Raw genomic sequence first — 27,834 nt, forward strand, 5'->3', positions numbered from 1 at the left:
CAACACATCAGCTTACTTAATATTAGACTTTAAAAAAAGAGACAAACTTACATCTTGCTGAATTATGATAATATCCTCCCCATTTTCCACTTGTAGCTGGGGTATGACTGGCAGGGCATCCTGAGAGGCAGACGTTGCAAGAGCAATAGCCAGCGCTTCCTCCTCCTCTGCTTCCATTTTCTCTTTGCACTTCTGATTGTGGCTGACATCTTCTTTGTAGGTGTTATCGATTTCTGCTCGCTCCGGAGACAGCACAGCCACCTCAGACTTGAAGGTGACAGTGCCATCACAAGTAGGAATGGATGCCTCCAAAAGGTCCTCCATGCTGGAATTAAGCTCTGTATTAGCATCCAGCCGACTCTTTTCTTCTACAGGAGTAAAAACGGTATCATCACTGGGTATAATAGCACTAGTGCTACTACCAACATTGTCACTAAGGGAAACATTTAACTCAAGGGTCATATTGCCTTTTGGAGACTCTGCCACTTTCCCCATGTCCCCTGGAGTGGGCCAAGATGGCTTTGGCCTGTGTATCTGATGAGATGGTAGCGGCCTAGCTTGCGTGAAAACAGGAGACAGTTTTTCAGGCTCTTTGCTTCCTGAATAGTGCTTCTGTATTTGAAGAGAAAACTTCCTCTGAGTCTGAGGGGAAGCAGATGACAATTTGCAGGGAGTAAATCCTTGAGGTTTAGGTTTTGGGATATCTGCAACAGGGCCAGCTGGCACAGATGGGGTGGAAGATGGAGACGGTAAGGTCTGGAAAAAGGAATTAGGAGGTTGTGAGGAAGAGGGAGAGTTCAAGCATTGACTTAATGGTCTGCGTTTAGTGTGGATGGCAGGCTTTGGTTGCTCAGTCGTTACAGTGGACAGAGGATGTCCTAAACAGATTGCTTCCAGTGCCTCGTTCAAGTCCTCAGGGCTAGAAGCAGCTTTTGAGACACAAGGATCATTCCCCAATTTCCCTGATAGCTGCATAGTGTGTTCTGGGGAATTACTCTGTGAAGTAACTGGAGAATTGGCTGGTGCAGAGGGCTGAACGAAAGCTTCCCTGCGGTGTTCAAAAGTCTGAGAATCCTCCAAGCCTTGCTGGATCACTTCCACAATGTCCATTTCTTCAGCAATGGCCATTAAACGTCTCCGCATGCGGCTGTAATGCGTTGAACTGGTTGTGCTCAACATATCCAACAGCTTGACGTACACGTGGGGGACTCTGGCAACCATCCTGGCTGCGCTTAGGAACACTCTGCGGGATAATTTACCCACCATCGAATGGGAATTGTCAATGGATTGCAACGCAAAGTTCAGCAAGGACAGCAAATTCCTATACCTGTTCAGAGAGACCAGAAGGTGTCAATCTAGCAGAATACTCAGCCTACACACAAGATGTTAAATGTTGATTCATTAGGGTAGATTAACCTTACCACCAACAATAAACATTGCCCTGCGTTGAGGGCAAGTTTATAAATGTCTCCTTTTAGGAGCCACCAGCTGATACTTTGTATGGCTGAATCCACTGTCACTGACAGCTCAGGTCACCACTGACAATTGGGAACCAATCAGAGCAGTTTCAATTTTGTGATTTTGTCAGCTATGCCACAGTGCTCAAATGCAGGCTAGATGCCTCACTGAGAAAATAAAAGGCTACAGTGGCAATTGCACTGTAGAATGTTAATACACGATACAATAACAGTAGTAAACAAAATCATTAAAAAATAGAAGTAATAAAATTAGCCAGTAGATAGTCAATGATCCAGAAGTGCTCTGTACCATTAAATATTTGCCGTGTAAACAAGTGCCTCAGAGTGCATCCTCTGACTATGACCATTGGCCATGTATCATACAAACGTTGTGATGAATGTGTATTGCAGATGTCCAAGCACTTGCATATTTCTAGACACTACATAAAGGAACTACACAAGTGATTTGGGAAAAAAAAAAAAAAAACACCCCAAAAAACTTTGTAGCACTACTCAGCAAGCAGCATGTCCACATATTTAAATAAATATAACCAACCAACACTGATGAAAAAAAAAAAATACAAGACAATCAAAAAAAAAAAAGTGTAAAGTCCATAATAATGGTATTAATATATATATATATATATATATATATCTATATCTATATATCACTGGCACACCATTAGCAAAAGTTGAAAACAGATCATTTGATTATTGCCATACAAGAGAACAAAAAAACAAAAACAAAAAAGTGATGTTTCAGGGCCGATGAGGACCTCATCTTCAGGCAGATATTGCGTTATGGTTTGCCTATACCAGGGGTAGGAAACCTTAAAGGAGGTGGAGATCTACCTGAACAACATGGGAGAAGTTGAAGATCACCGGGCACAGTGTTGTCTCCTCACACCCGATTTAAACCTCTAATTGCCGTACTACAGTGTTGCAAACGTGTGCATTGCACTGCAATAATGGGCTTAAATCAGGTGGTGAAGAGGCAACACATTACCTTTGGGGGGGTGGAGCGGTAAAACCCTGTGGCGGAGTCGTGGTTATACTGCCCTCAATCCCTGCCCCTTTAGCTGTTGAGGCAGCAGCCAAAAAGGTGTACACATACTGCAGCAGTAATTAAACCCCTGTTGCTTTTGGTGGGTGCTACTGCCTGCGAATCGCAACCCATTCAAATAAATGGGGCCACTCTACAAGCGCCCCACTACTGCATGTTTCTGCGAGGTCCAAGGGGTTAGTAGGTGGTGAGAAAGCAACACAATGCTGCCTGCTTTAACCCCTTGTTTGCAAGTGCCCTGAAACTTTGTATAGTACAACAGAGTGGCCTCATTCACTTCAATGGGTCATGCTTGGCAGGTGCTACATTCTCAAACCTTGACAGGGTGTATAACGCCTGCTGCAGTTGCGACATGTGTACACCCCTGGCCACTGTAGCTAAAGGGGTTGCGGTTGGGGCAGCGGCGGTAAAAAAAAAAAACAAAAAAAAAAAACACACACACATCTTAACTATGGGGTTTTACCACCTCCCAAACTGTAAATGTAAATGAACCCTTACTGTTCTGAGCCCCCTATAAGGCTGCTTTCACACTTATGTGCTGTGGTTTACCAGCACCAACGGTGCAGCGCAGTGCATCTGCGACTTTCTTGGGTTAGCTGCGATTTGTCATAGACTTCTATTAAATCCTGCACTTTCTGAAAGTACACCAATCTCGCAGGATATAATAGAAGTCTATGGCTAAGCGCAGCAAACCCATAGGAAAGCTGCAGGTACACTGCACCGTGCCCGCAGTGTGGGTAAATCACAGCACATCAGTGTGAAAGCAGCCTTATGCTATTATGCCCAGTGTATTGCTTCACACTGACCTGAAGAGCTCTTTCCTGCTGCTGGAACCACTCTGGAGACCGCTAGCCGGGATAAGAGGTGAAGTGCAGTTGGCATCACTCCACAAGGGACATGTGCCAGCACTACAGAAGAGGCATCTGCTTATGCAGCTCTTGCTCCCTACTACAACTCCAACTGTACAAGTAGTCCCGCTGTGGTGCACTTTGTTTGATGCTCTGGGATGGCGGGTCAGCAAGAGCAGCCCGTGATCTACCAGTCAACTGTCCACGATCTACTGGTTGCTGGCCCCCAGCCTATAATTTCTGGTAATTATGTGCCCGATACATCTCTACACATAGACTTGATAAACAATTGTTTATTTTCACTGACCTTGAAGCAGTTTCTATTCCCATTGAGTAAAGGCCTTCCCCCCTGAGCTCTAAAGAGTGACCTGACCCTTTAAAAAGTTTGAGGACCCCTGGCTTACATTCATAACACACCTCTTTCCCAACATTCAAAGACAGTGTAGTATGAATTGCAGTTGCTCTGTATTAATAACAAGATTCTGGATACCTTTCTACTGCTGCATCAGCCTGCAAGACATCTCCACTGATGATGTGAGGGTAAAACTCAGCAGGAAACTCCAACAAGAGCCGGTCAATTAGACATAAGCGGCCCAAAAGCGCTTGCCAGTTGTTAGACTCTGTCTGGGTGGCCAGGATACAGTTCAAGACATATTCAACTCCACCAATACCAATGGATCCTGGAAAAGTGAAGAGACCATATATAGGAACATGCACTACAAAAGAACTTAACATTTTCTCAAAAACACAGGAATTAAAATACCAAGTGAACAATTAAAGCAAAAAAAAAAAAAACCCCCCCCCCCCCCCCAAAAAAAAAACTGCCCTCCCCCTGGGTAAAGTTAAAAGTGCTAGTATACACTTCATACTAGCACATTATGACAGACTACCTGTGAAACTGATCTCTCCAGTGGTGTATTGCCACCACTGACAGAGTGCATCCTCCTCCTCTGGTCTTCCTTCAGGCTTCGCCAGCTCTGGCCACTTGACTAGTCGAACCGTGATGACGTCACTCCCGCCCATACGCGCAGGAGTCCCGGCCGCAGCACAACTCTCTTAATGGATAACATGCCATCATTGAGAGCAGAGTGTGAATTTGCCGGTGATGTCACCAGCTGCATAACGTGTAAATATTCTCTAAATGGTGCACGTTTAGGAGATATTTATGGTACCTACAGGTAAGCCTCTTTATAAAAACTTACCTGTAGGTACAAAACAAAAAAGGGAGTTTACGGCCACTTTAATGCTCTAATACTAGAAAACCATTACGTGTCAACAAAAGAGCAGTCATTCACAACATTAAAGTCAATTTTACCTAAAAAGACGATATTTTAAGTTTTAAGGGTTTGTTGGCAATCTGAATTACATGTAGGATACTTAAGAAATCTAGTTTTGGAATGTTCACAGCAGAATTCCTAGTCCTTCTCAACTGCCACAGCCACTACAATCCTAACAGATCATCTTATGTCCTCAGTCTCTCTCTGACTGATGGGACCAAAGCACAACTACTGTAGGGAAATTTCACTACTGGATTCTATAACAGACAAACTGGTGGCCAATTCCTGCCAACCAAATATGAAAACGTTTAGGGTAGAGTTTGCTTTTCAAGGTTTTATCTAAAATCTTCAAATGTGCTCAAGCATGTTATTTTGACATATACAGTAGGTATAGAAAATAATCGCCCCGCCCCCCCCCATTTTAAAATAGTTACATTTTGTTGCTTTGCAGCCTGAAATGAACACTGGCATGATTTTTGTTTTATCCAGCTGTATTTACTCAGTGCAGCTTGTAACATCCAAGTGAAAGATAGAATACCAACATATCAGAAGAAAATTTCAAAAACAGAATCAATGAGTTTGAAAAATAATCACCCCCCTCCTAAAATCCTAATCACCTTTTCAATGGCACACAGCCATTTGACTTTCAATTGTGATCAGCTGTGGCCCTTTTGATTAACTTAGCATGAAAAGTGCTTTCCTGGAGCATTTCAGTCCCTGGTAGGACAACTGAAGCAAACAATCAACTATGGGTAGAAAAACACTGTCAAAAGATCTCCAGGATAAAGTTGTGGACAGGCACAAGTCAGGAGAAGGATATAAAAAAGAAAATCAAAGGCGCTATCAATGCCTGGAAGCAGAGTTAGGTCTATTTTTTAAGAGGAGGAAGGTATTTGGAATAACAGACCCTTCCCTGGATCAGGATGTCCCTACAAAATGAAAGAGCCAGGAGGAAACTGGTCAGATGCTACCAAGAGGCCGATAGAAACTCTGAGGCAATTGCAGGAATTTATGAGAAGAGTGGTCATTGTGTGCATGTCACAAAAATATAGTAAATGTGGCTTGTATAAGAGGGTTGCATGAAAAAAAAAAAAACACTCCAAGGCCACATGTAGTCACTACTGAGCTTTGTCAAAATGCACCTTGACTATTCTGAAGCCACATGGAAAAATGTGTTATGGTCAGATGAGACTAAAATTGAATAGTTTGGCCTCAACACCAAATATGTCTGGCGGAAATCCAATACAGCTCACCATCCAAATAACACCATTCCTACAGTAAAGCATGGAGGTGGTAATATCCTGTTATGGTGGCATTTCTCTGTAGCAGGGACTGGAGAACTTCTCAGGATAGAAGGAAAAATGGATGGGGCAAAAACACCAAATTCTTGGGGAAAATGTGCTGCCCCCTGCCAGAAAGTTGTCAATGAGAAGAAAACTGACCTCCCAACATAACAATGACCCAAAATACACAGAAAAAAATTACCACATAGTGGTTGAAGGAGAAAAAAGGAGAATGTCCTTGCATGGCCTAGTCAGAGCACAAACTTAAACGCCATTGAAAATCTGTGGAATGACTTGAAGGCTGCAGTTCACAAACTGTCACCATCAAATTTAACTGAACTTGAGCAGTTCTGCAAAGAAAAGTGGGCAAATATTGCAAAGTCTAAATATGTAAAGTTAGTAGAGTCATATCCCAACAGACTTAAGGCTGGAATTAAAAGCAAAAGGTGGTTCAACAAAAATGCTGACAAGGGGGTGATCCTTTTTCCAACGCAGTAATTCTGTTTCAGAATTTTTAAAAAGCTTTTTCTGACATGTTAGTGTTTTATCAGTCACTCGGAGTAAATACAGCTGGAGAAAACAAAAAAACTGTGTGTCAGGCTCCAAAGCAACAAAATCTGATTTTAATAGGACAGTGATGCTTTTCTATATCCACTGTACTTGATCTAAAATACACTCCATAAACAAAGGAGTTTGGGTGCACCCCTTCTCCTACCCATTAATCTGTATGTTTGTATAGAGAACAGAATGGCAGTAAACACTTGAGAAACTGTGGAGAATAGACTAAAAGCACCACTGAGCCAAGTACTGCAAACAAAGGTGGGTACAGGCAAACCTGAGAATCTCTGGCAGCCCGATCTGCACATGTATGGGCAATTTAAGGTGGTACTAACCAGATTTGAGGATCTCTCTCCCCACAGCCAACTCTCCTGCTTGTCCTTTGCATAGTTCCAGCAATGTTGAAACAGAAAGTTGACTTGTCCGGCTGCAAGAAGCAACAAAATGTTTAATGGGAGATCCGTCAGAAACAGCAGTTCATGTTTATTTATACAATTCTTCCTTTAGATTACCTGTTGGCATCAGCACATTTGACCAGGATGGTCTCCACAACAGGGTTGAGAAGCCGTTGCAGTTTTTTTCTTTCAGCGGTTGTATGACATGGAGTGTACACCAGCATGGCTCGTAACGTTTTCTGAAAGAGAATGAAAACAGACAAAATTAACTGGATGATACAGAAAATACAGAATTAAAAAGTTCCTCTAAAGATCAGAAAACTTCTTCCAGTCAGCCAAACTATTTCTGGTAACCAAACTTCTCTACACCTTCCTGTTCTGTGAATGGCAGTTTCAGCTCGTAAACAACTGAGGCAGCCAATCAAAAGTAGGAGATTTCTGTCTCCTTCCTGCACTACAGAAGATCTTCCATCATTGTACTGACATTTTTAAATATGATAAATCTAGGGCTGGATTGGCACCGAATCTAAAGATGTTCAGTAATTCTGTCATCAGAAATTAAAAAAAGTTCCAAGACAACTTACTAAAGCAGCAACGTAGACTTTGTAGACTGGGTCAGCACACACCATTGACAGCACACTACAGCAGGCCTCTACAACAACATCCCCTGAGATACTGGACTGAGATGAGCCACTGGCAGAGTGTGGGGTGGAGCTGCTAGGAGTGCCGCCAGTGCCAGAGTTTCCAGTGCTTTCACCATTAGCCAACAGCAGAGCCCCACTGACGTCGTGTGAGAGACGTCGCAGAGCCATTTCTCGGATATTCCAGTTGCGAGAAAACAAGCAGCCTACCAATTCCATTCCAAAGACCTACAAATAGGAAAAAAATAATGAATGAACAGGTCAACATAACCCACTGGTATTATTAGCACTTCTTTTGCCAGTCACAAGGCCTGGCCTTTAATTCAAGGCCAAACACTGGTTGTGCAAATGTAACAATTTTCCTGTGTTACTCTAATTCCATAAACTACAGATGTCCAGTAATACTCACCGTATGGTCAGAGACACTGGGAACTGTAGTGTATGCTGACTTACCTGTCCAACATTCCTACATCCTGATGCCACAATTATCTTTGGGCACTATAAAAGGCTTTGTCTCTGTGGCAATGGTAACTTTTGAGAGGTTCTAAACCTTTCCCTTTATATCCAAAGCAAAAAACTGTTTTTGTGTATCAATCTCTCTCTATATATCATACACATACACTTTAGGTGTAGCAAATTAGATGGATGCTAAAGGAAATCTAGGTTTTAAATTTGAAGATAGAGAATGCTCAATGCAAGATAAAGATCAAACAAACCGTATCTGCATTTACCTGCAGCATTCTACTTGAACCCCAAGTCATTCTGACAGGCAAAGCTTCAGCACTTCCTGATAATAATGACGTTTGCCCACCTCTTGCTGCCTCCTGGAAGTTCATGTTAGCTTTTGGAGGTAGCCATCAGTGATGGGCAAATAGGAATGTGTCGGGGAGAATGGCACAGAAAAGGTAGATCCAAGCTTTAGACACAACACAGAAGTGTCAGAACTGGCCTGTACGAACAGTCCAGGATACAGCAATAATCGCAAGGAATTAGAAGCTGCTGCAGGTATGCCAGTCACTTTATAAGCAATGAAAGCGATATGTAAATTACCCTATCTTACCTGAATCCATGGCTCAGCCATGGTTTTGTAGGCAGAGGGAATTTGTTGAACCCCATAATGGGTCAGGTTTAAATTGGAATCCTGTGACCTTCTTTGGGATCCAGCTGTAGGCTGCTGCTGTTGTAGAGATTGCTGCTGAGCAGCCCGCAGAACAGGAGGAGAATCCACAGGAGCTGGCATTTCATGACTAAACAAAGGCAAGGAAAAAAAAAATTAATAAAAAAAAAAAACCCACACACAAATTAAACTTGCCTTTAATAAGGCAGTATCTTAACATTTTTAAAGCAGGTACCCTTTAAATAAAAAGTGAGTCATCTTCTCTCAAGTACCTCTTGGCATATTTACATTCGTTAACACCCCATTGTGTATAAATGTTTTCCACTCCATTTTTTTCTTCATGGCTTCTCAATAACAAATGCAGATCAGTTATCATGCCAAAAGTTCTTCACTTAACAAGTATAAATGCATCGAGGACTATCAGGAATGCCTGCTCAGACACACCTACCACTAGCTTGAAAACCAGCGATATAGGGACCGTCCCAAAATATTCACAGATCTTATGCTAAGTATCAAGTCATACATGGGGTAGACAAAACATGAATCTGCAGCCAAATCAGACCAATCTAGGAATCTGTGGGTATGATTTAGGAGCCAGGGATAGTCCTAATTTGTAATACAGAATACTTGTCAACCCCCTGCAGATTCTCCCACCCTACTGACTATGTTGATGAAGGAATCAAGCAATTACCTTTCCTACAACCCATGGTTGCAGGAAAGAAAAATCGCATCATTTATGGCTTGCCAAACACTTGAACACCTGTCACTTTAACGTTATTCTAATGATGGGAATGAAAAGTTACTTTTCAATATTTTTTGATCTGATGTGAAATGTCAAGTTTATGTTGAACAATACCTTCAGAGCAAAAATTGCTTTTAACAGATCATGTTAACATACCATGACTCCTATCATGACACTAAAACAAGAGTTAAACCCTCACTCTAGCCAAAGGGTAATTTTTTGTTTTTTTTTGCCAGTGAGGACTGGGGAGGCCTTACCCTAACCTAGTGTCTCTGAAATAGCAAGTGAAGTAAAATCACCCAGTGGGGTTACTGCAATAAACTTGAGTCATTTTAAACCCAACCAAAGTTTAAATGAATCCATCGATGGCAGAGACAGACTCAAAAACACAGTTTGTGAACACTGACCTATAGAAGTCCTGCGATCTCCATTTTGAACGACAGAGGGGACAAATGAGAGGCTCCCTATTTCTCCGACACTCTTCTGCCCCTAAAACAATGGAAACCAGAATTCAATGGTAATTCACTTAAAATCAACAAAAACATGCCTAATGTATAAAGTGCTAAGTGCACAGTGCAACCCACTGCCTTCTGTCATTTTCCAAGAGCATGTCCAAAAAGAAAAGGTCTGGATGCTATGGGCATCAAAATCCTTTGTCATAAATCAGGCTTCATTTATCATTAATAATGCACAGTATAGCAGCTTTTAGTGTGTGCAAGCCTGGGAGTGATGTAAAAGGAGTGAATTCATTTTAGAATACACAATTACTCCAAGAGAAAATGTAGAAAAATGTTCTTCGAATCTGACTGTTTCGCCTGGCCAAGCAAACCACAATCCTTTTGTCAACCAGTACTATTATTACTTTAATCCTGTTTTGGGAACACAGGGGAAAAAAAAAAAAAATTACACATACACACACACGTAAGACTTGTATATTGTGATTGCATGGGGACTCTTAAACAAGCTGAAGTCTCTCAAGTTCACTTTGCATTGGTCAACCAGCAGTTAATAAACAGAATGTGAAATGCTTTTTTAACTGCTAGTTAGCTAAAGAATGTGTGGGGAAGCACAGTGGCTAACTGGCTTACACTTCAGTCTAACAGTAGTTGGATTGTTGGTTCAAATCCCAACCACAGAAATACCTGCCTGACATTTGCATGTTCTCCCTGTGCCTGCGTGGGTTTCCCCCGGGCACCCCGGTTTCCTTTCACACACCAAAGACATGATGGTAGGTTAATTAGCTCCTGTCTAAATTGGATCTTGTAAGTGTATGAATGAATGTGAGTTAGGGACCTTAGACTGTAAGCTCCTTGAGGGCAGGGACTGATGTGAATGTATAATATATACAGTGGGTAAAGTATTGAACACATCACCATTTTTCTCAGTAAATATATTTCTAAAAGTGCTATTGAAATGAAATTTTCACCACATGGTCGGTAACAACCCATGCAATCCATACAAAGAAACCAAAACAAAAGTTCAGAAATTAAGTTATTTGTAATTCACTGGAATGACACAGGGAAAAAAGTATTGAACATGCTAACTGAAATGTATTTAATATTTTGTACAAAATCCTTTGTTGGTAATGACAGCTTCAAGATGCCTCTTGTATGGAGAAACTAATCGCATGCATTGCTCAGGTGTGATTTTGGCTCATTCTTCCACAGTCTTCAAATCTTGAAGGTTCTGTCGGCCTCTTCTATGAATTCTGATCTTTGGTTCTTACCTAGCTTTTCTATTGGACTCCAATCAAGTGATTGGCTGGGCCATTCTAGCAGCTTTAGTTTCCTTCTTTGAAACCAGTTGACAGTTTCCTTGGCTTAGTGTTTGGGATCATTGTCTTGCTGAAATGTCCACCTTCATTTCATCTTCATCATCCTGGTAGATGGCAGCAGATTTTTTTCAAGAAAGTCTTTGTACGTTTTTCCATTCATCCTTCCTTCAATGATTCAACATTTGCCAGTACCGTATACTGAAACACAGCCCCACACCATGATTTTCCCACCTCAATGCTTCACTGTTGGTATGGTGTTTTTCAGGTGATGTGTAGTGCCATTTGACCGACAAACATGGTGTGTATTATGGTATCCAAAGAGTTCAATTTTGGTCACATCTGACCAGACTATATTCTCCCAGTATTTCACAGGCTTTAAGAAATGTTGTGCAGCAAACTTTAAATGAGCTTCAACATTATTGTTCTTTAGCAATGGAGTCTTGCGTGGTAAGTGTGCATACAGGCCATGGTGGTTGAGTGCATTACTTCTTGTTTTCTTTGAAACAATTGTACCTGCAATTCCAGGTTTTTCTGAAGCTCCCCACAAGCTTTCCACAAGTGGTCTTTGGCTTTTGGACAACTCTTCTGTTAAAATGTTCCACTGTCAGAAATCTTGCGAGGAGCACCTGGTCATGGTCGGTTTATGGTGGAACAATGTTTTTTTTCCAACTTTCAGATTATGGCCCAAATACTGCTCACTAGAACATTCAGAAGTTTAGAAATCCTTCTTTAACCAATACCATCAGTATGCTTTGCAACAATAAGGTTACAAAGATCTTGAGAGCTCTGTGTGACTCCTTGGTAGTAAGACACCTTTTTATAGGCCATCAGCTGAGACTGAACCAGCTGATATGAATTTGCACTAACAAGGGGCAGGATTGCTAATTACTGATAGATTTTAGCTGGTGTCTTGACTTTCCATGCTTTTTTTGCATCTCCTTTTCTTCAGGTGTTCAATACTTTTTCCCCTCTGTCATTCCATTTTATTACACATAACTTAATTTCTGATTGTATTTGTTTTGGCTTCTTTGTATGTATAGATTGCATGGGTTGTTACTGACATGTGAAAATTTCATGTCAACAGCACCTTTAGAAATATATTTACTGAGAAAAATGGTGACGTGTTCAACACACGCACACGCACACACACGCACGCACACACGCACACACACGCGCACACACACACGCGCGCGCGCGCGCACACACACACACACGCGCACACACACACACACACAAAAATGAGAGAGAGAGAGAGAGAGAGAGAGAGAGAGAGAGAGAGAGAGAGAGAGAGAGAGAGAGAGAGTTGTGTAAATTGACGGCGCTATATAACTACCTGTATTAAAAATTAAATGTGCACAACCAGGACACATTAGTGTAAGGTAGAAATAATAAAAATGTTTGCAACCAGAAGGTGGCAGTACTGCCACAATTTCAACAGTCATTTGACACCAGAAAACTGAAATCCAGTTGCTTTCATGGGTTACTGCACTTTTGCACTTCCTTTGATTTTTGTTCTCTGATGAAGGATCCTAGAGGACTGATATTCATAGAAGGGCAGACAGGCATCAATTCCTGAACCTTCCATTTTAGCAGAGAACACTGGACCAATGCAATCACATATATTTAGTCGCATGTCCGGCTCTAGAGGGAGCCAAGGGCACTAGTGTTTCAATGTGTATGTAGGTTTCAAAGTGTGTGGGGTGGGGTAGGGGGGTGTAGGTAATAGTTATATATCTACACGTCCACTAAAAGGCCTGAAGACATTCCCACCCCTGCTTACACTTTATTCCAAATTATGTTTTTTTTTTTTTTTTTTGCATCTGCCATTACTTTGTAAATACTAACAAAACACACACCATCTCTCTTTTTAGCAGGTCTGCTTACTTTTACTCTAAAATATGTATGAATAAAAAATGGTAGGTAGTCACAGCAGGTAGGCATGTCAAAACATAACTAAGCTTAAATCTAATCCTACCCCCATTCTAAGCCTATTCTTTCTACCCTGCAAAAGGAGAGAAGTCTATACTTTCCTATTCTGAAGTTGCTGTAGTCTGGTTACATGAGCTCTACAGCGCTGCCTTCAGTGTAGAGGAGAGGTCACCAACAATGGCTGCACAGCCTGGGCAATGACTTAATCCATAGGCTTACTATGGTGTCCCCGCTGTCGGCGATCCCTCCCTCTACACTGAAGCTGGAACTGGAAGCCAGTCATGTGACTGGACCGGAGCGACTTTAGAGCAGTTAAGTATAGCCACCTTTAGTTTTACAGGGTAGATAGAATAGGTGTACAATAAGAGTAGAAGTACTTTTAAGCTTAGTTAGGTTTTGACTTGCCATTTACTTTAAAGCGGATTTCCAGCTTTTATTGAAGTTTGAATAGCTCACTTGGACCAAGCTGGTAAAACAGAACTATTTACTTCACCAACAGTTGCACTGGCTGTATTCGCTGTTTAAACTGTATGCAGCCTCAGCTACATACACTATGCAGGGCTGTGTTCTGGCAGTAGGATGGGAACTTATTGTCTCACTCCCAGGACAAAATCGAGTTGGACTGAGCACTGCTCATCCATACACAGGGAACTTTGTATTGTATGAATGAATACAAAGCCTCCTCTGATTGGCCGAGTCAGAAATTGTAATGTCATCTGTCCAACTCTCCATCTCAGCCAATCGGAGGAAGCTTTATATAAATTCATGGACTACCAAGGTCCTTGTGAATAGCTAAGCAGCGCATAGCCCAACTTGGTTTTGTTCAGGGAGTGGAGAGGAAGTTCCAATCTCACGGCTAGGACATGGTGCTATATCCCAGCTTAGTCCAAACAAACTATTTAAACTTTACTAGTACCTGGAAATCAGATTTAAGAGTTGCAAGATGTTAGAAGCTCCTGCCATTTATTACATTTGTGAGTGGCAAACCTATATCTGCCATGTGAACCAAGCAGTGCCTATTTCCACCACATATCTAAAAAGTCTAAAACAGGTGCGGCAGGGAAGAAAGTGCAGTCCAGGCCTGTGCTACAGTGACATGCAGAAGAGGGGGTGACGTACAGATGGACATGCAGTGGTGGTGTAGCTTGTTTCTGCAGCCTTCTTCACATACAGTCAGGCTCTCCTCATCGAGCATGCCCAGCAAGCAGATAGGACACATTTGTTCATCTTCATCTTTTATGCTGTGGATTAAAAACACACATTGGTTACACACCCCATTTCTAACATTATCCCCCCCCCCCCCCCAAAAAAAAACAACAACAGAGCACTAAATTGCTCTATTAGTAGATATGTGAGAAAGTGGCTCAAGAAGGTATAAAAGAAATCTTCACTTTTATTCTGGCTGCCAACATTAAAGCTTATCAGCAGGTGAATGGCTAAATGAACAGATGAAAGTATACAGATGAGAAGCATTTTTACATATCACAGGATTTTTTTTTTAAATTTTTGTTATATATTGTGCTATATGGGATAATGTCCTATTGGATGAAATGCGTCAGTGCGGAATTTCTAGCACTGACATCACGCTGCTGTGTGATCCCGGGTCGGCAGCGGCTTTATATGTAAGTGTTTATGCCTGGCTTTTATACCACATTACAATAAATACTACACTATTGGAGATTTCCCTTTAGCTCCTGGTGAGCTTTATTGATGCTAGTTCTATCCCATCAAGAGGTGCCATTGGATGCAGATATTGGGAAATTTTGCAAGCACATTGAGGAATCTGACATGGTCACAGGCTCATATGCTGTTGTAATGGTAGCCATCTGTTCCAGTGAGTGTTGTCTTCACGGGGAGATGGTGAATGGCCTCTGAACACGTTGGAGAAGAGAGAACTTACATGTGAAAGTGTCAGACTCTTCAGGATTTATGCACTGTTATCTTTTCGCTTGTTCACTAGGACATTTCTTTTTTTATTCATGGTTTTCATGCACGGATTTGCAAATTGATTTCGGCACATTGAAAGTTATATTTATGCGCTTTGTACACTACTTTGAAGTAGCACAACACATTTTAGTTTTAGTAGTCTAAATGTGCATGACAAAGCCATATAGAGCTTCAATCAGAAAGATAGTCTAAAGACAAACAGCTCTTTGTATATTTTAGATCAGTTGTCGGTATAAAACAAAGAAAAAAATCACCCTCTACAGATGTGAGATGAGAGATCAGGTATTACAGACTGAATTTAACGGTTTAAACGAGGAGATGACAATTGAGTGGTGCTCACTGCCATGTACAAACCTGGTATCTGAGCTAGATGTGGAAGTGGTGGATGAGGACAATGTATGAGAATTTGACATGCGTGATACAAACTTCTGGATGGTGTTACGAGATGGAGCTTTGATCCTTGAGCTACGTCTACTGTGATATTTCTGGAACAAACTTTCAACCTAACAGAAAAAAAAACAAAAAGTGAAGCTTTGGATGATACATTATGCTATCTAAAAGAGCCAAAAAATACTAGGCATGGTACAGAAACGGACTTGGAGATGACATGAGAAACTGAAATATGATCAAAGCTTCATGCAACACATCAAAAATCTAAATTGAGTAAATTATGCAAATCTTAATTTATGCCTATTTCAGAGAAATGTTTAATCCCGGAAATACTTCTTGCAATCTCCCATGCTAATAGCTTCAGAATACATTTTGTGAACTTTGAATATAAATGACCGAAATGGGGTTCTATGAAACAGCCTTCTGATGGAGGCAATGAAGCTACAGTGATCAGTCACTGCTCAGACTATCCTTCAGCAGGTCAAATGTATAAAACAGAACAGCAACAAAACTAACTGATCTGACTTGGGTACCCTGGAATTTGGATGGTTCCTAAAAAGGAACTGAAACTGTGTACGTGACTAGTGTATTTTCCACGCCAATACTAAATAAGTGAATATGGGTTCAACAAGCAGAAGTTTATATGGAATCTCTGACTTATTGCACACCTTGATATGCTTGACATGGAAATGTACAACTAAAGAACAGGGGTTTAAAACATTTCAATTCACCCTGACCCCCCCCCCCCCCCCCAATACCTGTAAAAGGAACCCTCGGGTGAACTACCAACATCCCAAGTGAAAGACTTTCAGACACCAAAATTAAAAACAGAGAAAATAATCAAGAGAAAATAGATTAAAGCTGTAAAAAAAGAAAAAAATTGAAAGACTACATGCCAAGAGTAACGCAGTTCCCCAACGAATACATTTTCCATATACCTCGGTCTCCAGGTACCTCTTGAACAACTGCTCAGTTCTAACACATACATTTTTGGGGGGAAATACACAACTCTAAGCAATGTGTTCATCGGATTATAGCAGAACACTGCTCGGGGTTAACAGGTTTCAGAAAACCTCTTGAAATTTTGCCCTCTTTTTCAAGAATTAGAGGAGAATACAGTGGGTACCATGGTTCTCCAAAGATAGCTTAATATGCCTACTTTAGCAGACCGTAAAGAAACGACTGAATTCCTAATTTTTTTCCAATTTAATGCACAATGGTGTCACTGAATGGGCCAAAATTGTTTGCAACCAATACAAACAGGAAATATGGGTTGCAATGATGTTAAAGTGGAACTTTAGGTAATTAAAAAAAAAAAAGTGAATGGGCAAGATTTTTAATGCAGAAGAGACATGCTTTGACTCTTCTGCATTAACCCCTTTGCTGCCAGGTCTGTGGTGCGTACGGACCTACAGCACTGTTTATAGCTGACCGTATGCCATACGGACCTGACATTCCTCCTCCTGCACTAAACTCATGTCACTTCAGTGGCATGTGTTTACTAGACCGCTTCCTTTCATTGAATGGATATAGTGAGTGGTCAGTACTGATCTCTCCTGTTTCCATTCATTCCTGAAGTATAGTAAGCAGACCCTCTCAGGGGATCAGGAAGGAATTTTTTTTTACCTGAAGTAGCAAATTGGATCATGCTTTGCTGGGTTTTTTTGCTTTCCTCTTGATCAACTGTGGGTATAGGATTATAACTTTTTTTTTTTTTAATGGTTGAACTGGATGGACGTTTGTCTTTTTTCAGCTAGACTATTTACTATACTTCAGTTTTGTGAATGAATAGGAGTCTCTATACAGACTCCTATTCATTCATGTACAGTGCAGCTCAGGCTGCAGAGAAAGGGACTGCCCTTTCTCTGTCTCAAAAAAGAGACATCAGGCTCTTAAACTTCTTATCTCACCAAAGCCCTCCACCCCCATGAAAGAACAAAATCCTAAAAAATTTAAATTTTAAGAAATAAAAAAAATCAAACTGAAAAAAACAAAACAAAAACATAGTAAGGCCTTGTACATGCAGGATATACTACAGCATATGCCCCAGGAAGGTCGTGTTTACCTGCACAGGGACGAACAGGTGTGTTCTGTGCATCCGAGCATGCAGTCCCGCTGATATAATTTGGGATGTAGCAACTGCACAAACATGGCCGTTGCTCCCAAATTTGACATCTGTGTGGATCCGGAGGCATGCCCCTAAACTCACGGTCTGCGTTGGGGTCATGCACCCATACCCACATGGATGTCAGATTGGGAGCAGCAGCTGTGCCCATGCAGCCGCACCATCCCAATTGACATGAATGGGACTGCCTGCCTGGAACACCTGGGCATCCCTATGCAGGTAAAAATGGCCCTTCACGGGCACACACTTTTGTACACCCCATGTGAATAAGGCGCTAGTAGCAATTTAGCATAAACTTTGTAAATATTGCCATGTATTCACTAATAAGGATTTTAATGCATTTTTAATGAAAATAGCAATTTTGTGAACATTTGCATAACTATTGTTGGGCATAAAAAAAAAACCCAGCACTTTCATTCTATATGTCCTTTGCTTAAAGAAAATATATGGTTGGGGGGGGGGGGGGGTGAGTCTCCTACAAACTCTGAAAGCTGTAGGTGAAAAATGATAACCTCAGATTTTTATAGTCAACAGTTTTTTTTACAGTGTTGCATGACCGCACAATTGTCAAAGCGTGATAGCACTGAAAGCTGAAAATTGGCCTTGACAGGAAGGGGGTAAAGGTGTCCGGACTTGAAGTGGTTAAAAGTGAGGCACAGGGCCTGGCAGCGAAAGTGTTAAAAGCAACTTACCTGCCTGTTTGCTTTTGTACATTGCCAATTCGGCAATGCCAAATCTAAATGAGCACCAGCACATGTGTGGGAGTGATGTCATCCCTGCCTAGCCAATGAAAGTGGCCATCAATCGAGTTTTGAAAGCTGGATGCCACATTGCTGGAGCCAAGGAGAGTATAGTTCTGCTTTAACATACTGTAAGTTTAGTAAATGCTGACGTTTGCTTTAATAAGTTTTCATTCCAAGTAACCCTTCTTGAGGTTTGCAGAATGTATGCAATTAATCTGTTAATAGATGCAGGTAGGTCAAATAATTCTAAAAGTGAACTGAACAAATCTGTTCTAAACTATTGCATCGTTATTAATCATCTACAGGATTACTTCCGTAAAATGAATATATGGACTGTTCTGTCAAAACATGGACATCATTCTATATTTGTCCATGTTCTGATCACCATCTAGAGCAAATAAACTGCAATACCAGGTTCAGCCTGAAAGTGGCAGGAGAAAGCAGCACGTTTATGGGTCACATAGGAATACTATAGTAGCTTAGCATTCTTTTTTTCATTTGGAATACTACTTTAAGAATTGCAGCTCACAATTACCATTTTACATCTTTACTACAGACAATTCTATGAGCTCTTTGTTTATATTTTTCCTCACAACCCCCATATAGTATTCTTACCTAACAAAAAGCTCATTTTGCACAGTGATTCTATGGTCTGTAAGAAATTAGAAACTGCTGTGCACGCCTGCAAGCCACTTTCCTGTTTAGCTGGGGGAGGGAGCTGCTGGAATGGGAGGACTACAAATTGCAGGCACATACAATAATTTTCTTTGAGACAATGTACGCAGAATTAGCATACTTCAAAATTCTTTAGGGTTTTCCTCCAAAGCATTGTGTCCGATGGCTCCAGCTGAAACACGCGTAACATGACGAAGAGAAGATGAATGCAGAACGCCCCTCTGCCACAGCTGCAGGTCTGCAAGAGAATGAAGCACCAATTACATGTTATCAGTGACAAGATAATACCACACTAGCATGAAGAGGACATGACAGGTCCTAAAAACAATTTCCCCAATAATCTTACAGTGAAAGTTTCTTCTGAGCTAAATGTGGGCAGGGAGGGAGTATCAGTTGTCAATCTTAAAGTGTCCACCAAACACAGATATTTCAGTTTTTGGCAGATTTTAGAGAGCTAAACCATCTGCGTTTCTTATTATACAAATATAATCTTTCGGCATCTCAACTGGTGAGATCTCTGTGCTTGGGTTACTGTACTCCTGGTGTAGCCACTTTCGCTGTTGATTTAATTTACATTATGGAGAACACACAAGAAACAGCTGGAACATATGAAAAGTAGTAGTGGTGCCATAGACTGATCGAAATTCAGCCAGTTCAGCAAATACCAGATGAATTTTGATCCATGTATGATCTAATTGGTTGTGCTGAAGTCAATCTATTCATCAACTTCAGTACAACCAACCTGTCAGGTTTTTTTCATTCAATCACTGCCAGTGGCTATAGCTGTAAACAGTGATCAATGTATTCTGACGGTGGCAAAACCTCCCACTGTCAGAATACAATAGATCCATGGGAGGGGAGTCCTTCAATCAATCAATTTTCTTTCCTTCAACCAGTGGTTGAAGGACAAAAAAATTGGTTAAAAACGTATGGCCTGCCTAACTCTGCCTATAAAAGTAACATTTGGATGGACAAAAGCTTATGAAGCTCCAAGCAATAGTTAAGACCTGAACGTGATCTTGGGATTTCCCTACAACTCCATGACTAGGTTTGCAGAGTTCTTTGAGAATAGTCTTGCAATTTTTCAATCAAATTGTCAGCCATTAAATCAACATGCTTGGAGACAGCTGAAAATTCTTCTCTTTCAGTCGTGACACTGTGTATTATATTACCAAATGTTTCTCGAAAGGCTGATAAACAGTTTCAAACATATCCAAATTCCAATTGGACTCAAACTGAACTTTGTATACTTCTTGAACGCTTGGCTACCTAAAGCTTACAGTTGGGAAAAAAAAAAAAAAAATTAAAAAAAAAAGGTCCTTAAAAGAAGGAAAAAAATGCATTTTATCCAAAAAGGTATACTTTGCTAGGAGTGGCACTTGAATAGCTACCTAAAGAAGAACTCCAGGTAAGGATATTTTATACATAGTTACATTGGTCCAGCTATATATATATATATATATATATACATATACACACACACACACACACACACACACACACACACACAATTTTGCCAAACCAAAAGTATTGGGACCCCCCTCCAAATCATTGGATTCAGGTGTTCCAATCACCTTCATGGCCACAGGTATATAAAATCAAGCACCTAGGCATGCAGACTGCTTCTACAGACATTTGTGAAAGAATGGGTCGCTCTCAGGAGCTCAGTGAATTCAAGCATGGTACCGTAATAGGTCACCACCTGTGCAATAAGTTCATCCGTGACATTTCCTTTTTACTAAATATTCCACGCTCAACAGTTAGGGGTATTATAACAAAGTGGAAGCAACTGGGAACAACAGCAACTCAGCCACGTAAAATGACAGAGCGGGACCAACACTTCCCAAATGCCTGACACCAGCTGACAAAGCTAGTGTGAACTGAGCCATACAGTGCAGAGATCTCACCACTGGAGTGCCCTAGAGATGAAAATCAAAGAGTGATTAGCAGTGATCTGCATCTGTCCAAAGTTGAAATTAATATTGTGCCTCTTTTACAAGTACTGCATGTTGCGAAGCTTGTAATTATGTAAAAGAAAACGCCAAGAAGTGCCCCATAGTACTGCCTTCCCTCTCACCTCCTGGGCTATAGCAGACTGCATAGCGGATCTTGTGACTCTCCATCACTGAATAGCAAGTGTCACAATGATCAGGCATGCGCAGGTGAAAGGGTTCTGCAGCAATGGCAGCAGAGAGCACTTTCACCTGTGCATGTCCACACTCAGCACCATACTCCATCCACCTCCTGTTCTTCCAGAGAGGACACGCGATGACCAAGGCTTCAACAGACTGTTTAGGTAGGTTACCACTCTCCCTGGCATCAGAAGTTTTCAGTGTATGTCAAGCCCAATTAATTCAATACATATTAACATTTAGCAATGAATGTATCTAGATTATAAAGATACTTTGTTAAATGTGCATTGAACCATGTGATTTAATTCACACTTTTAACAGGGCCCTGCTCTCTGACACCATGCTGCCATGAAAGACCCTGCTTGCAGCTAATACACCTCTGCACTCGCTGACAATGCACACTGTACTCACACCTGCTCTCCAACTTCGTGCCTACACCAACTTTTGCACTCACAATGTTCCGTTTGCCAACAATGCAGCTCCATGCACTTCTGCATTCACCGATACCACACCCCCACTAGCTGACACAGCAACAACATGCTTTTTTGCACTCACAAATACTGAAAGTGCAAAATAGAATGCTTTTGCAAACACTGCACCAAAGTGCACTTCTGCCAAAACTTCAGTGACACTTGCAGGTACCATACCAGCACACCATTCTGTGCCAACATACTCAGCCTTTGCATTTTTCTTTTTACCAACACTGCACAATCATCATTTATTACTGGTCAGTGCCGCAATGATGTGCACTTTTGCACTTACCAACACCAATCCAGCGCACGCTTTGGCACGTGCCAATACTGCATTAGAGCATATTTCGTCAGTCACTGATGTGCACTTGATACTGCAACCTCACTTTTCCACTTGCCATCACTTCTACAGCAGCCAACACTGCAGCTACATGTACTTCTAGCACTCAGCTGCACAGCAAAGAGCATTTTTCTGTACTCCGTAAAACCTGCACCAACACAGCACCTGTATGTACTTCTGCCATCACAGACATGCCCTTTAACACTTACCAATAGGTGTTTCAACTCTCCAATACCACAGTAATATGTGCTTTATACTAGCCAAACACCACAACAATGTGCACTCCCGTACTCAATGCTGCAACACTATGGTTTTTACATTCATCAACAATGCACCTACATTTTGCATTTTGGCATTCAGAATAGGACATTGCCGACTCCTCCTTCTAAAATGGCTAATCGAATGGATGCTATGCCGTCTAAAGGCCTTTATTGACCTGGCACAAGAGTGCACATCAGGTCTCATTTCACTTGGAGTATACCTTGTCTGGATCAGTGATGCAAAGTACTGATCAACATGACAGCCTGGCAAATAGCATTCTTTGCAGGCGGTTAGAATGGTCAATCCATTTTCCTCTCAGCACAAGTTTCTGTTGGCAGAAATCACAAGTACTGTTGGTCTCCTAGCAAACAAATACCCATACCTATCCTAAAACTGCTAGAACAAAAAAATTTATAAAATCTAATGAAATGTAATAATGAAACAAATGATTAAAATCTGAGTTCTAGCCTGGAGATCATACAGGCACTGCAACCCTTATTAAATGACATTACCCAGAAGTATGTGTGATGGAGAGAGAGCAGAGTTCCAAGTGATTTCATACCGTGCACGTAAAATCTTCTTAAATTGTCTGTCACATTCACTTAGTCACAGCACAGCTAGAGAAGTCCTATGAGGGCGACAAGCTTGCTTATGGGATTGCAGGGGAGAGGAGAAGTTTCTCACTTAATTAGAAACAAAGATCAGAAGCATATCCTCCTACCCTACTGCAGATTAGATTGGGGGGGGAAAGTAGGATAACCTAGGTATGCAATCCTATATATGAAATTGTCTCAATAGAATCCCTTCAGAAATCCTAAAATGCTTTCTGTGAAAACTACAAACTTTCCCTTCTCCAATCAGAAAGTGTGTGGAGTAGGTGGACAAAAGAATGTCAGTCTAGTTTTAATTACACGACAGTGCTTCTTTCAGCAAAAACAAAATATATGTGACAGACTTACCTGAGGGCCAATAAAAACTCTGTATTTATTATCTGGGCTGTCTCCACCAATCAGAAAAGAATTGGGTCCTATTTGCTGCAGCAGATAGAGTCTTGCTCGCATCACTTTGTTGACCCGGCGACTGGTTTCCTCAGGACTATACGGAGAAAATCCATCAGGAGATGGCGCTCTTCGTGGTGGAGTTGTACGTCCACTCTGAAACTGCAGAAAATCATCAGTTTACATGAACATGTCCCCCAATAACTGCATTATCTCCAAGGACAGTGTGATCTCTCCAGCTCAAGCACTTATTTCCAATCCTGCACAATCCTTTTGCGAATAGTTCTATGCTTAACCCCAGAAATGGACACAGATGCTAAGAGACTTGTGACTGCCATTTTTGCCCCAAATTCTTACGATCTTACGGTTTAATCTAAAATTAGGGAGCTTGTCCAATCTAGAAGCCAGCATGTCATAGGAGCAAAAATACACGCACTACCACAAACAATAGGAAAAACATTACAAAAAAAAAAGTTAAGCAGCAGCTGCAAATTTTGGCCCCTGGCACACAAACTAAATGTTATGATTCTGTTGCCACTTTCCATCACAGCAAGGTACTGAACAGTTATCTTCCAATGTTGGCACAAAATACTTTTTTCCTGTAAGCTAGGCAACAGGAAGCCCACTCAGGAAAAATATTTAACAATGATGGAATAAGCCAAGCTCACAAAAATTATATATTTTTTTTTAAAACAAAAACCACTAAAATTCATGTAGATTGTGCCAAAGAAGCTCACTATTGAGTCATAACAGTATGTTGTGATCAGCAGCAGATATTTATGTTGGTAATGCTCATGTAGATCAGGCTTTTATTTTTAGAATAAGTAATCTCCAAATAGTTCAAATATTTAGTGTGCCAATCACTGCACTGGCATTCCAATAGAAAAGATTGTTTATGCCCCCAAAATAACTAGGGCATTCACAATTATATGGGTAACAAAAATGGACGACAAACTGCCAACTTGAAAGCCAACAGCTTTTGAATGGCTATAATAATCAATGCAGCAACAGTAACAGTTCCCAGCATGTAAAAGTGACAGAACTTACAGGGACAGGAGACAATCCTCTTCTCTTCATTCCTGGAGATTCTGGCTTTGATTTAGAAGAGCTGGATGAGCTGCTGGGGGAAGGGCTGCGTCTCCCCTTCAGAATATGGGATGATCCATTCAATGACCCATCAACCGAAGAGTCTGATTTGGGAGTATCTATCCCATCAGCTTTCACAGGAATTGGTTTTACAACCTGCATTACACAAACAGCAAAATATCAGTTAATACAAGTGCTCCCCTTTTCTGAATACTCCTTTCCCACTTTTCCTTTGTAATGTTACATTTACTATTAAATATACAGCTGCATTTTAAGACACAGGGACATTTCAGTTTTTCTAAAGCTGGCTATACACTGAATTTCAGCCGACGGCTTACATACCAGCTAAAATTTGCTTAGCATATGGTCCATTTGGCCTCAGGGGCGGACTGACCATTTTGAAACTCGGGCACTGCCTGAGGGCCCGGGGTCAGTAAGGGGCCCCATGAGATGCCCCTGGAAACTTTTTCATAGGCTTTTTTGAGTTTGGGCAAGGACACAGGGGCCCCATGATCCCCTAATGCCCGGTGGCCCCATGAGTTGTCAGTCTGCAAGTGTTTGGCCTCCTTCCACCTGTCATCCTTTGCAATGAAAAGCTGAAGGAGCCATGCGGGAAAACTGTTGGCTAAACAGTGACTGCATCCAATCACATGCTGTCACTGTTCAGGTATTCTGACAATGGTCAACCCAGCAGGAGTATTTGTCCATCTGCTCTGTATAACGCAGATAGGAGTAATGGGTTTTTGTTTTTTTTCTGTTCCACTCTGGCTAACTGGGGAAAAAAAAAAAAAAATCGAACAGTGTATGAACAGCTTTAGGTACTAGTTTCTTTAAGAACCCATGTGATTTGCCCGCTCAGGAAAAAAGCAGCTTTGCTTTAATCACCTCTCCACAGCAGAATATTCGTACCTTTCCTCAACTCTGCTGCCTTCTGCTGAAGACCAGAAGCAGAAAGAAATACCTTGTACTTCCAGGTATGGAGGAGCATGTGACTGACTGATCAGCACTGTCACAGAATCCATAGCCAAGCTATGACTCTAGTGATTTGTGACTTACAAAGGACTTACCTTTGCTCCTGGTAGCTGAACAGAGAAGCAGGGTTGTAGAAAGGAAGACAAATATGTGTGGATATATGCATTTAAAAATAACCTGTTTTGCCCTGTATGAGCAAAAGCACCGATTCACTTTTGAAAATTGTTAAATATTCACTGTTGAGATTGGTCTAATCTCTCTCCCACAAAGCCATAACAAAAGTAATTCTCTACGTTTAAAAATTCTCACTGAGCTCAAACATACTCAACTCACAAAAGTTATACTCTAGTCCAGTGGCCTCCAAGCTGCGGCCCGAGGGCCAGATGTGGCCCTTTGCTTGCTTTTATCTGGTCCTTGGGGCACCATTTCATCCACTGATAAACAATGGGGCATAATTCCCCCTACGGACACAAATGATGGGACACTATTCCTCCATATGACACAAACAATGGGGCCCAATGACATTTGATGGGGCACGATTCCTCTCAATGATACCAATGATGTAGCACAATTCCTCCCACTGACACCAAAGATGGGGCATTGTTTTTGCTCCACTGACTTCGGGACATTTTCTACTCTCAAAAGGTCACAGTCCGGCCCCCCTAAAGTCTGAAGGACAGTAAACTGGCCCTTTGTCTACAAAGTTTGGAGGCCCCTGCTCTAGTCAAATGTACATAATTATTGTAATGAGGTATAGGATGTCTAGTGCCCAATCAGAAAAGTGCTGGATATTCTAGATGACAGAAGCAGTCAACTCTGCAGTTTCCTGCAGAGATATTAAAGCACTAGAGAATGTGCCACAGATCGACAGGAGTACAGGCCACTGGCTCAGCTTGGAATGCTTGCAATTTAATAAACAGCCAGGTCATCATGTTCGCTGGTCATCAGAAAGTGGAGTCCCTAATTATCCAACCTGATTCCAATGCAGTCATGGCACCACCACCATTTTTGGAAAGGAATAATTTTAACTAAAGGTTTGACTGCAGAACATTTGTAAAAAGAAAATACATTTTCCCATCTGTAAATTAAGACAGATGAAGGAAAGTACAACTCTCCTCCTGTCCACTCAGTACATGCTTGCTCTGTTCTAGTCACTGCTGACCAAATGGGCAGCATGTCCCCATATACAAGGTGGCATGGCCAGGCTTACTTACCACAGGGCCTCGCCTGCTCCTTCTCTCCAGCCATTCATGCTTCCAGGCTGGCATACATGTAGCCTTCAGTTTTTCCCTGATCATGCGCTCCTCCGGGCGGTCGTCCATTTTCTGTAGCCCCCTGAGTGTCTCTTTATTTTCCATGTCACGGCTGCAGGTAGACAAAGAAAAAAAAAAAAAAAATCATCAAACTTCATAAAGCACAGCCATCCAGGATATGCCGTGGCACACAAACTTCAGCTCATCTGCACAGCTTCTCATATTACAATTACTGAGAGATTAATTCCAACTGGCTGGAGCACGGCACGTATGCAGCACTCTGAAATATTTGCTTGTTTGCTTTTTAGAGCAGAAGTGCTGTGGGGCATTGTGGATGTCGGGAAGCTGGAGAGATGAAGCTCCAACACAATCAATAACCTTTCAAAAAATAAACAGACAAGTCTACTAATGCGTCTTGCTTTGGAGGGAAGGGCAAGCCTGGCAAAACCTGCCAGAAAGCCTATTACTAGGCCCTGGGCATGTCAACCCACAGCACAATGCTCCTATTATGAGGAAACAGACAGACATACACTTGCACTTGGTAATAAGTCTGTGCAAAGGGCGCAGATTACGTGTAAAGCAGGCATTAACCCATAGCAACCAGATTGTAGATCCTCGTCATTACATGATATGGGTTACACTGACTCTCATTGGAAGGGAATTCACAATACTATAAAACGGCAGGCATGTGAAATAAGCTTTTCCCCCTTGCTATATTCAGCTGCAAAACAACTAATAAACCTGGTACAAGTTAGCAGACATTTTACATGTTTTCACCTTCCAGCCCCAAAGAGTATCTTTTTAGAGTTCCAACTTTGAAACAGGTATGAGCATTCTGCATACACCCCAGGTTAACAATCTCCCAAGGCGGACTAGATTTTAAATGGAACTTTCTTGCTTTAAGGGGCCTTGTTATAGGAACTTAGGAATCCCCAAATTTTGCAGCGGTCGTGGTAGTTTTACAAATCCAGATTTCATCAGAAGGTGGCAGAACAGGTGAAATCTCTGTACAGGTCACAAATTTAGAACACACACAGTGCATGTGTGACTGTATATGTCATCAGGGGCCGCCGGCTACAAGAAACCCAGGAGAGACATGTGGCTACTGATGACGCAAGCAGATGGGGCCTGGGACCCAAAGCATGGCTGCCTTCAGCAGATTACAAGACAACGCTGGAAATGCGAGTATGTGCTTTGAGAATAACCCAAGAAGCAAAGTAGGAGGGGAAACGAAAATTACAGAGGGTGGTGACATTCCTCTTCAAGCTCTTGGTTAACTGCTAGCCTACAGGGCACTTATACCCCCTTCCTGCCCAGGCCAATTTCCAGCTTTCAGCGCTGTTGCACTTTGAATGACA

The 27,834-nt window shown here is 41.6% G+C and overlaps 1 protein-coding gene across 2 annotated transcripts in view; it reads right to left on the reverse strand.

Annotated features, from left to right (window-relative positions):
• Positions 1-27,834, reverse strand: part of MAP3K1 (mitogen-activated protein kinase kinase kinase 1) — a 108,039-nt gene that overhangs the window by 13,338 nt on the left and 66,867 nt on the right. For both annotated transcript variants that reach the window (XM_089688069.1, XM_089688070.1), the window contains exons 2-14: positions 26,438-26,588; positions 24,213-24,407; positions 23,127-23,327; positions 19,086-19,202; positions 15,386-15,534; positions 14,204-14,325; positions 9,789-9,870; positions 8,583-8,769; positions 7,466-7,750; positions 6,999-7,120; positions 6,822-6,913; positions 3,859-4,048; positions 52-1,327 (exon numbers count right to left, since the gene is read on the reverse strand). In XM_089688069.1, coding sequence (XP_089544195.1) covers positions 52-1,327; positions 3,859-4,048; positions 6,822-6,913; positions 6,999-7,120; positions 7,466-7,750; positions 8,583-8,769; positions 9,789-9,870; positions 14,204-14,325; positions 15,386-15,534; positions 19,086-19,202; positions 23,127-23,327; positions 24,213-24,407; positions 26,438-26,588 — 3,169 coding nt within the window. The remainder of the gene's footprint in view (positions 1-51; positions 1,328-3,858; positions 4,049-6,821; positions 6,914-6,998; positions 7,121-7,465; positions 7,751-8,582; positions 8,770-9,788; positions 9,871-14,203; positions 14,326-15,385; positions 15,535-19,085; positions 19,203-23,126; positions 23,328-24,212; positions 24,408-26,437; positions 26,589-27,834) is intronic.

Source organism: Staurois parvus, unplaced genomic scaffold, assembly GCF_062004578.1.
Source record: "Staurois parvus isolate SC_StPar_1 unplaced genomic scaffold, SC_StPar_1.0 ptg000445l, whole genome shotgun sequence".
Taxonomy (NCBI): domain Eukaryota; kingdom Metazoa; phylum Chordata; class Amphibia; order Anura; family Ranidae; genus Staurois; species Staurois parvus.